A 14652-nucleotide genomic window follows, 5' to 3' on the forward strand; every position below is an offset into this window, starting at 1 on the left:
CCGTCTGTCATGATACTGCCAATCAGCCCAGTGGTGAGAATCTTGTGTTTTCTTGATATTGAGCTTCAATCCATATTGAAGGCCTTGACCTTCTGCAGCAAGTGCTTCAGGTCCTCCTCAATTTCAATAAGCAGGGTTGTGTCATCTGCATAACACAGATGTTGATGACTCTTCCCCCATTCCTGATGCCACATTCCTCTTCATAGAGCCAGCCTCCCAGATGATCTGTTCTGCATATGGATTGAAAAACTATGGATATAGGATACATCCCTGGTGTACACCCTTCCCAATATTAAACTATGCAGTATTTCCTTCCTCTGTTCTGATGACAGCCTCTGATCATAGTCAAGTGCTTTTTCATAGTCAGTGAAACACAAATAGACCTTCCTTTGCTACTCTGCTTTCAGCCAAGACCATCTAACATTAGCTGTAATATCCCAAGTACCATGGCCTCTTTTAAACCCAGCCTGCACTTCTTCTGGCAGTCCAGTCATGTTTGGGTAATTTTCAGCAGAATTTTGCTTGCATGTGATATTAATGATATTGTTCAAGAATTTCCAGACTCTGTCGGAACACCTTTCTTTGGAATAGGAACAAATATTGATCTCTTCCAGTCAGTTTGTCAGGTGGTTGTCCTCTAGATTTCTTGGCATAACTTGGTGAATTCAGCCGGGACAGCATCTGTTTTTTGAAATATGTCAATTGGTATGCCATCAATTCCTGGGGCCTTGTTTTTGGCAGTTCCTTCAGACACCTTTTTAAAGGTATTGCCAGAGTCAACAAGGTTGGCTCAGGATAGAATAGGGTTTGGAGCTGTTGTACACAGGTTGCTGTGAGTCACAAGTGACTTGATGGAGCATAACAACAACAATAGCATGTTGTATATTTTATTCATACCATATTTTATTCATTTATCAGTTAATAGGCATTTGGACTGCTACTTTTTTATAATAACAGTGTTGTGAACAGTTGTGTACATAGTATTAATACTAAGTTTGTATTTTCAGTTCTATTGGACAAATACCTGTCAGTGGTGAAATGGTATGTTTAACAGCTTTAGGAACTGTTAAACCAGTTTTAAGTGTGTAGTTTTACAAGGATGATACTGCATGGTTTAAGATCCAAAATGGTGTATGTCAGGGTTGTATCCTTTTATCATTCTTACTCAGTTGTATGTTGAGCTATTAATCAAAGCTGAACTACACAAAAATGTGGCATAAGGATTGAAGGAAGACTCATTAACAACCTAATGATACTTGGGAAATATAGCCTTACTTGCTGAATTTGAACAGGACTTGAAACACTTCAGATGAAGCTCAGAAACTATAGCCTTGAATATAGATTATACCTTAACATAAAACAAAAATTCTTATACCTGGATCAATGAGCAGTAACATGGTAAGTGGAGAAAAGATTGAAGTTGTCAAGAATTTCATTTTACTTGAACCTGCCGTTAATGTCCATGGGTGCAGCAGGCAATAAATCAACCCAGGTGATGAATTTCAATACATCTGCTACAAAAGAGCTCTTTAAAATGTTAAAAGAATTCCTTCAGTGAGATGGATTGACAGTGGCTGCAACAGTGGGTTGGTTCATTGATGAGTCTGTGTTACTCTGTTGTGAATGAGGTCATTCAGTGGCATCTAACCAGTACCATTGCAATGAACATGGCAAGCTTCATTTTAAAGTTTATTCATACATGTATAACAGCTCACCTGCCAAATCAGCTAGCCCTGAAAAATGGATGGCCCTGGAGCATCAGGCTCATAACCATTCTTTGCTGGCAGTCAAGAAAGAAGAAAAAAATTTTATTCATACATGTTAAAAACAGATGGTCTTCTAATCCAAAGGCAGTGCTTCTCTGGAAGTTCAAATTCCACCATTGACTCTATGAGAGATGGGAAATCTCCTCCTGTGTAATTTATAGTCTCTGAAAACCTACTGGAGGGTCAGTTATAAATTGGTTCTGACTGAATGGCAGCAAATTTGAAGTTTTTTAGAGGAATTGGAGAAAGGTCTCTTAGAGCTCAAAACAGCAGGGCTAAGGTTGTTTAAGAAGTTGAGAACTGGTACAGCCTTGACTGGAGAGTGATTCCTGAGACTGCTCCCTGCTTGGACATTCACTAGATCCTGCACAGACCATCCAGTTTCCACTTGAATAACCTGTTCTTCTCCAGCACTCCTGTTGAGCACTTCTTTTGTACATTAAAATTTGTTAAACCACAGTGATTTTAATGGAGTATTTAGGTAAGCTAGATATAATTGCCTTACTGATCTGAAAAAGGAACATTTGGGAACTTTTGACTAGGAGCAATTTGATATGTTTTCTAAAAAGTGTAAGCATTTTTATGCCCATCCATGTTTATTGCGCCTTTGTTTGCAGTAGCAAAGAGCTGGAAACAATCCAAGTGCCCATCAACAAACGAATGGACAGAGAAGCTCTGGTATATTCACACAATGGAATACTATGCTGCATTGAAAAACAAGGAATTCCTGAAATATTATGCAAAATGGATGACCCTGGAGGAAGTTATGCAGAGTCACAAAAGGACAGATATTGCATAGGGCCATTGTTGTAAAACGACGCTGACATCGAGGTTCAGGGAAGACAGAGAAGGAGGGGAGGAATGATGTGTATATATACTGCATTTTAACAGATGAGGGAGAGAACTGTTTAAAAGGGATATATGATTGGGTATTATTGTCATGACAGGAGAATGAAGGCTGCACAGTGGAGTGGACTTAGGGGGAGGAATTGCGTAACAATGGAAGAGTTTATCTTTTACTCTTCAAGGAGAAGAGTGAATTGGGGGGGAGGAGGTGGACAGGGAGAAAAGAGCAACTTTTTTTCCAAAGTGAAGATTTTCATGAACACAGAACCACCAGTGGTAGCCAATTTAGTTTCATTTACTAGACCCCTAAAGAAGAGTGGCTACATTTTAGGGGATGCAGTTTGTATCCATAGCACTTTTTCTCTTTTGTTCTTGTACTTACTTTGTTTTTGCTACACAAGAAGTAGGGTAATTGAGTGTGAGAAATGACAAAGTATAAATTGAAGTTATTTTTATTTATAAAACAATGGAAAGAAAATTCAGTTATCAATAATTATGCCAAAATAAAACCATAGTTACTGTGTAGGTTTAAGTTACAGTATGAGAGTTCTGGTGGCTTAGTGGTCAGGAGTTATACTAACAACCAAAGAACACAGTTCTAATCCACTAGCTGCTTCATAGAAGAAAGATAGGCTGTCTCCTCCCATATGATTTATTGCCTATGAAAACCCTCTGGAGGGTCAGCTGTGGGTCAGTTCCTACTTGATGGTACACAACAACAGATTTCAATTTTAATATAATTTTTAGTAAAAAAAAAACAACAAACTTGAACTCTCATGTTGGGAGAATAAATTTCAGGCAAAAGTTATCCCTGATTTTAGCTTAGTGAGTGGAATCACATTATCCTATTGTTGCAGGTGTCTGAAAGTAGGACCATAGACTTGCAGACATTGCTAGTTGAACTTGCTCAAAGGCAAAGATTCTGTAGAAGTTACTTCCAGGTGTGAGAGCTGTCAGTCTCTGCCACACTACTCCTTTGAACATCCAGAGGGTGGTACTTGGGGTAACAATGAAAAGAATTCTCTCGGCAAACCACTTGCTACTCACTCGCCTCTCTAGACTCTGTTTCGTGTAGCCTGTAAAGATCCTGTGCTCTTCTACGTCAAGTTGGCATTTGCTTTAGTGGTGGTCCATTCACCTGATGAATCTCACTCACTTCTTCTCCACTTTCCAAAATCAAGACTACTTTCAAGAATAAATAATAGGTAATAAAGACCTAGTATACTCTGGTTGCTTAGTAGTAAGACGTTGTGCTGCCAATTCAAAAGCGCACAGTTCCAATCTACCAGCTAGTCTTTCAGTGAGCAGTCTCCTCCCAGGTGTTTTATTACCTCTGAAAACCTGCTAAAGGGTCTGCTTGAAGTAAGTTCTAACTCCACATATGTAATGATAAAAATAAGGATCTAAATCAACTGCTTTTTCCTCATTAAAAACCCAGATTTCTCTGACTCTGCCCATCTCTCCTTTTTTTAAGATTCTCTTTAAAGTTTTGTGATTGCTGTACTCGTTTACCCACACCACAATCTGAGTATTCATCTGATCCTCTAGCTGCTTTGTGAGCCCCATGAAAGAGAAGCAAGGGAATGATAGACTTTGATCTAGGCTCCATTTCCTTGTCACGTGTTAGCTTCTGTTGTGGAGTGTTGGGCTATTTTTGTTTTGCAACTTAAGAAATTTTCTTGTTAGTATTTATCATTTCATTTTTCAGTACTCTTCTATAAGGTTATATGAGTTATTATTTAATTGTAACCCATAATTAATGGCATTTCAAGAGTTAATATTCTGGAATTACTCATTCATTGTCTAGTTGCCTTGCTAACTTTATTCCTCTCCCCTCCTCCCAACAGGAAATTACTTAAAGGCCTTACAAGTACATCAGTTTGTTTTTGCTTCAGACTTTACAATTGGAGCCAACCCAGTCTGGAAGCACCTCTTCTTATTGCTGTTACAAGGAAACTGCTACCTCAGCAAGCAAAAAGAAAGAAGACTTAAAATAACAAATTACTTTTTAAAAAAAAAAAGTTGGTTTTAGAAAACAGAAAATTCGGAAATTTTTAGCATTGAGAAGAAGCTTTACAGGTAAATGGATTTGGCAGGCAGGCTCTACCAAAGTTCTGCAGAGGTTTGGTCTTCGTTCTTAAGGGCTTCGTGTGAAGTAACTCTGTACTGCTTTTTAAATTGCTGTTGATCAGCGTGTGGATTTTTGGCTTCTAACTTTTCTGGAATATTGAAGATACATTATATTACAATACCTAATATTACATTTTTGTAATTTAAGTTATTTTTCTGCCTTTGTAAATAGACATATCAAAGTATTCTTGAAAATAATTCTGGGCAAGCGTTTTTCCTCCACAAACATCTTTTTACTAAGAGAGTGGAATGCTCAAGAGTTCTTACAGAGCATTTTGGATACATTTTTATTTTTTGTCAGAGGTCCTGACTATCCTGAAAATATAAATTATATAAACCTGTTGTCCTCCTCACATCCACATTGGATTACATGGAAAATGCCTTTTTCAAAACTTAAGTTTGCAGAACTGCACTATTTTTATACCTAGCCACAGTTTTGAAAGAAGAATCAAAACCTAGACTCATCCACAGACTCTGAGACAGCCCCTCTTCCCGCATGTATTGCTGCAGTGCCCAGGACAGTAAGATGGACTATAAGCGGCGCTTCCTGCTTGGCGGGTCCAAGCAGAAGGTGCAGCAGCACCAGCAGTACCCAATGCCTGAGCTGGGTCGAGCACTGAGTACTCCACTGGCATCAACAGCCGCCTCTACTCCCTTGGGTGGTCTGACTGCTGCAGGCAGTTGCCACCATACCATGCCCCACTCCACTCCCATTGCTGACATCCAGCAGGGCATCTCCAAATACCTGGACGCCCTCAATGTCTTTTGCCGTGCCAGTTCTTTCCTCACAGACCTCTTCAGCACTGTATTCAGGAACTCTCACTACTCCAAGGCAGCCATGCAGCTTAAAGATGTGCAGGAGCATGTCATGGAAGCAGCCAGTCGGCTGACCTCAGCCATAAAGCCTGAGATCGCCAAGATGTTGATGGAACTTAGTGCGGGGGCTGCAAATTTTACAGATCAGAAGGAATTCAGTGTCCAGGACATTGAGGTAAAGTATCTTCTGTGTTTCATTGAGTAGTAAATTATGCTCCGAGGTAAGTGGGAATGTTTGTCTTGGCTTTTTCCCAAGTTGGTATAATAGTGGTCTTTGTTAACTTTTTTTGTTTTAATATCCTTTTCTTATGAAAAATTTGTGCCGTATTGTGAATACCTTTTTTAAAAAAAGTTATCAACTGCAAAATTCACATCTTTTACATTTTAATTTCTAAAACTAAAATGTATCCTAAAATTGATAGCATTTTATAATACCTGTTAAGGAAACAGTAGTTATGATGTGGTTGACATTACTTTCATGTATTTTTTTATTCTGTCATTTGAATGAAAGTTTATAACCAAATTGGTATTCCATTCAGGAGTTCATCCATGCTTTGTTTTGTGATATTGATTGAAATTCAACAGCACTCTTCTTTCTTTGTTCCTGTGATTGTAGTTTCAAATCATCCTCCTTTCTTATTCCTTCCTGACTTCTAAGTTTTGGTGCTGATAAGTGCTTTTGAGTCAACTACTACTCATAGTGACCCTGTGAACAACAGACTGAAAGCTTACCCTGTCCTGTGCCATCTTCATAATCCCTGCCATGCTCAAGTCCATCACAGGGCAAATGCTGCACTTTTGGTCTAATATGACTTACTGTCCCAAGGTCTGTGTCACTTTTGTGTTATTCACTTTTTCAACCTGTCATTAGGCCAGGGAGCTGTGATAGTGTCGTCTGTAGAATGTTGTGCTGTTAACCCAAAGGCCATACTTCTCTGATGGTTTGAGTCCAGTAGTGGCTCCTCTGGAGAAGGATGAGCAGTCTCCTTCCAGTGCAGTTTTACAGCCTTGGAAACCTAGTCAAGAGTCAGCTGTGAATCACTACTAACTGGAAGGCATTTAGTTTGATTTTCCTTTAAAAATCATTGGGCTGAACGTTGAGCCTTGGGAGTAAATGCGTTTCCACTCTAACAGGCATTTAGAGGCTGAATTATATTCTTTGAAAATTAAATAAGTTATAAGATTATTAAAATCAGCTTCTTTTTATGTTCTTGGCCTTTAAATTTTCAAAGGTGTATTTAATTTCCAAATGTCATACTTTTAAAAGTATCACATAATTGTTCCTGTTATGCATTGTCAAGGTGGTTATGAAAGATCAGAATTTTTCCCTGTCCTCTGCCATCCTCAAGATCTCCAGCATGCTTGAGCCTGTAGGTGCTGAGATTTAGACTGAAGTGTTTTATTTGGAAATTGTCATAATTTAGAATTATTGGTTGCATATGGAAATTCTATATCTGTTATTTATAGGCTGAATTATTAGTTCCCATTCTAAATTCATAAATTCTTAGGGTCTTAGTCCAAAATGAAGTATTTCATTCTTTCTGGATTCTAGAGTGTAAAAGTAGAATATTCATTTGAATCACCTATGAGAATATGCTTAGTTCTCATTGATCGGCTGTCTCGTTACTCAACATTTCAAATTTACAATGATAGTAAGAAAAAGAAGCTGATCCAGTAGTCTTGTGCATCGGTGAAATAGTCTGTTCATAATGAATATCAAGTTGCAAGGTGAGCATAAAATTGGCTGTAATGGGTAGGTATGTGTCCTCCTGCTTGGGCCATGAGTCTCGGTGGTTTGCAGTTATAATGATATAACTAAGTTATATAACGATGTAATCATACTCTTTGATGTGGCCATAATGATGATTTTTATATGAGGAATGATCTTTGCCTTAGTCTAGGTAATGATTTGCTAAATTGTGATCTGTTTTAATAGTCTGACAGATTTTCCTCAGAATCTTTAGCCAGTAAGAGAATTAATCTAAAACTGGTTTTTCCATTGGCTCATGTACATTTTATTAGAACATTTAGAGGTTAGGTTCTTGACTTGTGCTGGCAGGGAATATGTTTCTTTCCTCACCCTGGGGCTGAATTTTATTTTAGGAAACACTAGTTTTCCTAAAGGAAAAGTCTGATGACTGAGGCAGTTGAAGATAGCACAACTGCTCTGAGTTTTTAAAAAAGAGGCTTAATTAGGAAGACTAAATCTCCTTTTACTTCAAAGGGATTTTTAAGATATTTCTAAGTATTTATAATTATTTTGAAACAGACACAGAAATACTGTTGTTGTAGACTATAGAGATAGGCATATTTTTTCTGTAAAGGGCAGATAGTAAATTTATAACTTAGATGGTGTCTTAACATTTTTAAAAAACAAAAGACCAATTTTTTAAGCTATTTTCACTTTGTAGGTTTGTTTGTTTATTTGGCTTAATTTGGCCCACAGGCCATAATTTGCTAAATCTTTGGTTTGTTGTTATGTGCTTTTGAATTGGGACCAACTCATAGCTTTTCCTCCAGTGGATTTTCAGAATCTGTGTATCCTATGGGAAGAGATTGCCCATTTTTCCCCCACAGGGCAGCTGGTAGATTTGAATCACAAGCCTTTGGGCTGGCAGCACAACTCTTTACCACTAGCAGTCATTGTTGTTGTTATTTGCAGTCGAGTTGCTTGTGACTCATAATGAACCTGTGTACAAGAGCCCTAAACCCTGGTCTATCCTGTGCCAACCTCACTGTTTCTGACACACCTACTCCCATTACCCCAATCACTAAATCAATCCATCTCATCGAGGGTCTTCCTCTCTTGCACTCTCCCTCCACCCTCCCAAACATGATGTCCCTCTCCAAGGACTGGTCCCTCCTTGTAGCATGCCCAAAGTATGTCACACAAAGCTTCAGAATCCTTGCCTCAAAGGAGCAGCCCAGTTTCACCCTCTCCAGGATAAACCTGTTTCTTCTCCTAGCAGTCCATGGAATATTCAGCACTCTTCTCCAGCACCACAGCTCAGAGACATCAATTCTCTTTCTGTCATCCTTAGTCATTATCCAGCTCATAACATGCAGTTGCAAAGCCTATGGCCTGGATGAGGTGCACCTTAGTCTCCCGCCTGATGTCATTGCTCTTCAGTACTCTGGAGAGGTCCCTGACAGCCGATTTTCCCAGTGCAGTTCGTCTCTTGATTTCCTGACTGCTGGAACCAGGAGTGTTGATTGTGAAGCCAAGCAAACTAAAACTGTTAACAATCTCAATCTCTTCACCATACATACTGATGCCGGTTAGCTCAGTGATGAGAATCTTTGTTTTCTTGATGTTGAGCTTCAATCCATATTGAAGGCTGCAGTCCTTCACCTGCAGCAAGCGCTTCAGATCTTCCTCAGTTTCCGCAAGGAGGGTTGTGTCATCTGCATAATACAGGTTGTTGATGAATCTTCCTCCAATCCTGATGCCACATTCCTCCTCATACAGCCCAGCATCCCAAATGATCTGTTCTGCATACAGATTGAAAAGGTATGGAGACAGAATACATCCCTGGCAGATACCCTTCTTGATTTTTAACCATGCAATGTCTCCTTCCTCTGTTTTGACAGTGACCTCTTTTTTTTTTTTTTTGACAATGACCTCTTGATTCAAGTGTAAAGGAAGAAATCAAGAAATTAAAAAGCTGAACAGAAAATTTCAAAGGGCAGCTCGGGATGACAAAGTAAGATACTATAATGAAATGTGTAAAAAGCTGGAGTCAGAAAAACAAAAGGGCATTTCTTAAGCTGCAGGAATTGATAAACAAATTCACACTACCAGTGGCAATACTTAAGGATGCTTTGGGCAGAATGTTAAATGATCCAGATGAAGCATTTAAGGAAGATGGAACGAGTGTACAGAGTGGCTGTACCAGAAGGAATTGGCTGACACAGAAGAATTTCATTAAACAACGTTTCAGCAAGAGCCTGTGGTGATGCAGGAGGAAGTTCAAGTTGCTCTGAAAGAATTGGCAAAAATCAAGGCTCCAGGAGTTGATGACATACCAACTGACCTATTTCAACAAACAGACGTTGCCCTGGATGTGCTCACTAAGTTGTGCCAAGAATTCTGGAGAACAGCCACCTGGCCAGCTGACTGGAAGAGATCAGGATTTGTTCCCATTCCAAAGAAAGGTGACCTAACAGACTGGAAATTATTGAACAATATCTATCATTAATAACACATACAGGCAAGATTCTGCTGAAAATTATAAAAAAAAACCAACTGGCACAAGACTTCAAAACAGAACTGCCAGATATGCAGGCTGGGTTTAGGAGAGGCCATGGTACTAGGAATATTATAGCTAATGTTAGATGGATCTTGGCAGAAAGCAGAGAGTACAAGAGGAATGTCTATCTGTGTTTCATTGACTATGCAAAGGCTTTTGACTGTGTGGATCACAACAAGCTATGGCTGACTCTGAGATGAATGGGAATCCCAGAACATTTGTTTGTATTTATGTGCAACCTGTACTTGAACCAAGAGGCAGTCGTCAGAACTGAGGAAGGAGATACTGCATGGTTCTACTAGCTCGGGACTTAATATACCCCTGAGAACCCAACAGTAACTACCTAGTTCCTCCCACCTTCTTAGAGTCAGCATGAGACCTGGTATTGTAATTGGAATTTTGATTTGACTTTCCCTGTTGAAATGGCAGTTAAGATAATGAAGATACTCCATAGTTTTTGTACAGATTTTTCAGATTGGTCTGGAAGTAAGTGCTATCAATCAGTTTTAGAATCAGACAGTTTCTGTATAAGTGAATTCTAAATGCTGTTGTCAAGCATACATCATTAGACTTAACTTTTGCCTTTTCAGTGTTAAAGAGCAGTATTTTTTATTTTCTTAATTATTTTACCTCCCTGAGGTTTAGCTATGGGCCAATAAGGGTCACTTCTGGGAATATTTACCAATTTAGATGGAATAGCTGGCTAGGCATTTGAGTTTTTCCTGTTGGTTTTTTAAGAGTTTTTGTCAATAAGAGCCTGAGGTGCTCTTTAACACTCATCTTTAAGGAAAGAAGCCTGTCCCCTGATGTTGATGAACATGGCTGGCTAGTAAAGGTCCTCTGCTCAGTATGAAATGTTCCAAATTCAGGAATATAAAAATACTTGACCATTTTTAACCCTAGGACAAAGTGCTGGTTTCCTAATCTTATTCCTGAAAGTGGCAAATGCATTTTTCTGATATACCTTAGGTGATTGTTGTGGCTAGGAATATGCTTCTTGATTGTCAGATACTGACTCATATTTATGTCCAAGAGCTGTGGCTATTCTTTGCTCCAGTATGGTCAGGAATCCTGTCCTATTGTCCTTATCGATGACTTTTTGCCTTACCCTGGGTGACAACAGTCTTCCTGTTAGAGAAGTGGATTGTGACCATGGTTCTTCACAGGTTAACTTGTGCCTGTGACACCATTCTATCAGTCCAAGAAGTAAGTTATGGGAAATGGAGTTAGTGATCTACATTTAGAAGATGACCACTTTTTACTGTTTGTGTGGCCTTGAGCAAATCTTTTAACATTTCATTTTAACATTTAAAAGCCTCCATTTTCCCTAAGAAATTAACACCTGCTTTTCAGACTTGTGAAGATCAGAAGTGATGAATGGTGTAAAGTTCTATATATCAGTTGTTCATCATGGTTTTCTAATATGGTTTCCAGGATGTCTTGAATGGTACTATTAGACCTTCTCTGAAGTAAAGAATACAGTTATGTACAAAACCAACATCAGAGCCAAGTGAACAACAAGTCATTCCTCTACTTGGAACCGTTTTCTAACTGAAGCTTATTCATTCTTGGTTCCTGAACTGAGCTCTTTTTCTTCTTTGGTTTATTTTCCCTCTTGGGTGTTACAAGACAGCAACTCTTCCTAAGGAAGAAACAATTCTGAAATGTCTAAAGAGCAATGAGGAACTTACTGTGACTAGAACACATCAGAAGAGAAAGTCATACTTTTATAGTGAGTTTAGGAAGGAAAAGGGGAAGGAGACACTTTGCCCTTTACTGTCTGTTGGCCACAGAAGAACCAGACTTGAAGGGCAGGTGAAGGAAGCACAGTAGGAACTGGATCTACGAAGAGACCACCCCTCCCTTTGCTTTCTTCATACCCCAATGACTGTAGGGCACAGGCTCCACACTGGGCCCTCAGTGTTGAGTGGACTTTGCCACGTCCCTGGTCAGATGTGCTAAACACACTACAAGGCCCAAAGCAACTGCACAGCTCCCAAGAGTTGTGCCCTTTTAGGGAAATAGATCTTACAACATTTTTAGTGGCTTTTCAAGTATCGCTTCTTTATAGACACACAGACTAAAGTCTTTATCAATCAGAAATAAAGAATTATTGATCCTGGCTTTCAGTCTGATGCATTGACAGATTTATTTTGTATCCTGCATGAATTACACATGAATTTATTGAAGTAATTTGTCAACATTGACCAACACTTCAAGACCTGGTTAATACCAGAAATACTGTACACTTACAGATTACCAGTTTTAAAGATAAGAAAGGCTGTCTGAAGAGGCTGATACTGCCCTACCCAGTGAAATCTCACAAGCTAATCAACAACTAAAAACATTTAGAATAAAAAATAATTCAGACTCGTTTCACCTAAAATTATGTTCCATGAAGTCCTCCGTTTTCACTTCCTCCTAACGGAATTAAAAATTTTCTCCTTTCAGAGTTGCCACTCCGAAATTTTAAATTCTATCCATTTGCCAGTGGCGTAGTGCACAACATGTAAGGCTGCTAACACAAAGGTTAGTGGTTTGATTCACTCAGCTGCTCCATGGAAGAAAGATACACATTGTCTCCAGAAAGTTTTACAGTGTAGGAAATCCAGTGTAAGTTTGTGGTCACTATGAGATGGAATCAACTTAAAGGCAATGAGGTTTAACTCTTTTAATTTAGAATAGTAATTTTCACAGTATTGATTTGTTGAGCAAATCAGGTAAAGTGCTTGCAGAATGTATCATATTCTGGACTTGTGTTTCTTCTTTGTGAAAGTTGTGTAACTTGCTCCAATATAATTCTGCATTTCCTATAGACAGAATATTAGTTCTAGAAGCATATATTATTTTAAGCTGTCCCCCCCCCCCATGTTCAGTGATAAAAGGAGCTTGATCAAGGGGTCTGGAGAGTGAAGGCCTGATCTCCCCTTTATAAAGTTTACCAGAAATCTGTGAGCAAATGCTTTTTTACGCGTCATTTTTCATTTTACTGTTGTCTGAATCTGTTAATTCTCACTTACAAAATGGTGGTTTTTCTAATTATGTTATCCTTTCAATACTTAACTGAAGGGTCAGCTGTGAGTTTGTTTCGACTGACTGGCGAACAACAATAATAGACTTAACAATGCTAAAATCCTTCTCTTATCCATTAGTGTTACTTGCCTACCTTAAAAAAAAAAGCTTTTTAAATCGGGAGCTCTGGTGGCTTAGTAGTAAGGAGTTGTGCTGTCAACCCAAAGACTTGCAGTTTAAAGCTACCTAGTGCTCCACAGGAGAAAGATGGACAGCCTCCCCAGTGTGATTAACTGTCTCTGAAAATCTGCTGGAGAGTCAAGTTGGTCATCAAGTTAATTTTCACTTGATGGTAAACACCATCATCACAATGAAAAAGCAAGAAATGCTTAATAAAAAATATTCTTAATGAAATGAATATTCCTTTTCTCCTTTTAATAAGTATTTTTTAGGTTTCTTGACAAAGTCAATGGATCTAGCCCCTCCAGACTTGTAAGGCTTTCATGACTTCCATGCAGAACAGGTTGTAGAGACAATTTTTTTTCTTTCCTTCTTTTTTTTTTTTTTTTGTAGAGACAGTTTTAATTCCATCAGGAGTGATGAAAATCACATTTTTAAACCAGTGTCTAATATGTCCCATTACTGTTGCTGTACAGTATTTCTGGTATTTACTTAACCAGATCTCAAAGTATTGGTCAGTGTTAACAAATTACTTCAAATAAATCCATGTGTAATCATGCAGGATACAAAATAAATTTGTCAGTGCATCAGACTGAAAGCCAAGATCAGTAATTCTATAAATCCTTTCGGACTGGCACATGTAAAGGTGTTGTGTACCTCTCCACTGTCAAATGTAGAGTGGAAAGGCTTACTTCAGAGTTGATCCCTCCTTAAGGGATTTCTGGTGCTCTAGCTAATGCTGAAGTGTCCAGAGCTAGGAAAGGAGAAATAAGTAGATGTGGAGGAATCCCTGTGAGCCTGTGTTCACTCTGAGACCAGCCTAGCTCCTGCAGTAAGACCAAGGCACCAGGCATGATTTTCTCATGACTCAGCACCAACTGTAATTGATAAAATACAGATGAGTGATGACAATAAAAAACACTTCAGACGTGCTGGGAGAGAAAGGTAAATAAGTAGAAAAGGACAATTTGTGTGGTCAGTGTAATGGTGGTATTTGAATAGAGATACACAAGCTTGCTGACTCAGTTCAGTCTTCATCTCCTAACCCAGGTCATTGTTTCAAGTCCCAGAACCACCTGCCTAGCCCATAACAACACTGAAGTGGAGACAGTATAAGGGCAGAGAGCCTTGTAATTGAGAAGAGATACAGAATAACATGTGAAGCTTTTCTGGGAGATTTGAGCAAGAAGGTGGTATCAGTTGGATTTTTGGGGTATTGGGTTTTTTAAGACTCAATTTTTATTTATTTTTTTTTTTTAATTTTACACTGGTTTACTTACAAAGTCTGTGTACATTGTTTTTCACACCAGATATTTACCATTTCTTTTATCTACCCCTCCTTTCACCCATCAAATTGTGCAACACTATAATTAACTACTGCCTCCAAAGTTCACATTTTAAACGTGATAGAATCCAAACTCAGCTTGAATAATAACAATAATAAAAGAATAAAAACAAAGTTGTCCTTTATGGAGTAGTTACACTTTACTAAGTCTTGTTCTGAAATTCTATATACATACTTACTTCATTTAATTCTATTCATAATCTTATACAGTGCTATTTTCTCTCTCCCTTTTTTCCCCCAAATTAAAAAAACACCAAACACCAAACCCAAACCACCAACCAAACACCTCACTATTTCTAGCATGGAT

General features: G+C 38.6%; 1 protein-coding gene across 1 annotated transcript in view; it reads left to right on the forward strand.

Moving 5' to 3' along the window:
- Positions 1–5226: 5226 nt before the first annotated feature.
- The window catches only part of KIAA0355 (KIAA0355 ortholog), a 77263-nt gene continuing 67837 nt past the window's right edge, over positions 5227–14652 (forward strand). The window contains exon 1 of the mRNA XM_006887845.1: positions 5227–5733. Within this exon, the coding sequence (XP_006887907.1) occupies positions 5239–5733 (495 nt within the window). The 5' untranslated portion in view covers positions 5227–5238. The remainder of the gene's footprint in view (positions 5734–14652) is intronic.

Source organism: Elephantulus edwardii, unplaced genomic scaffold, assembly GCF_000299155.1.
Source record: "Elephantulus edwardii isolate Elephantulus edwardi_28Jun2011 unplaced genomic scaffold, EleEdw1.0 scaffold00062, whole genome shotgun sequence".
Taxonomy (NCBI): Eukaryota; Metazoa; Chordata; class Mammalia; order Macroscelidea; family Macroscelididae; genus Elephantulus; species Elephantulus edwardii.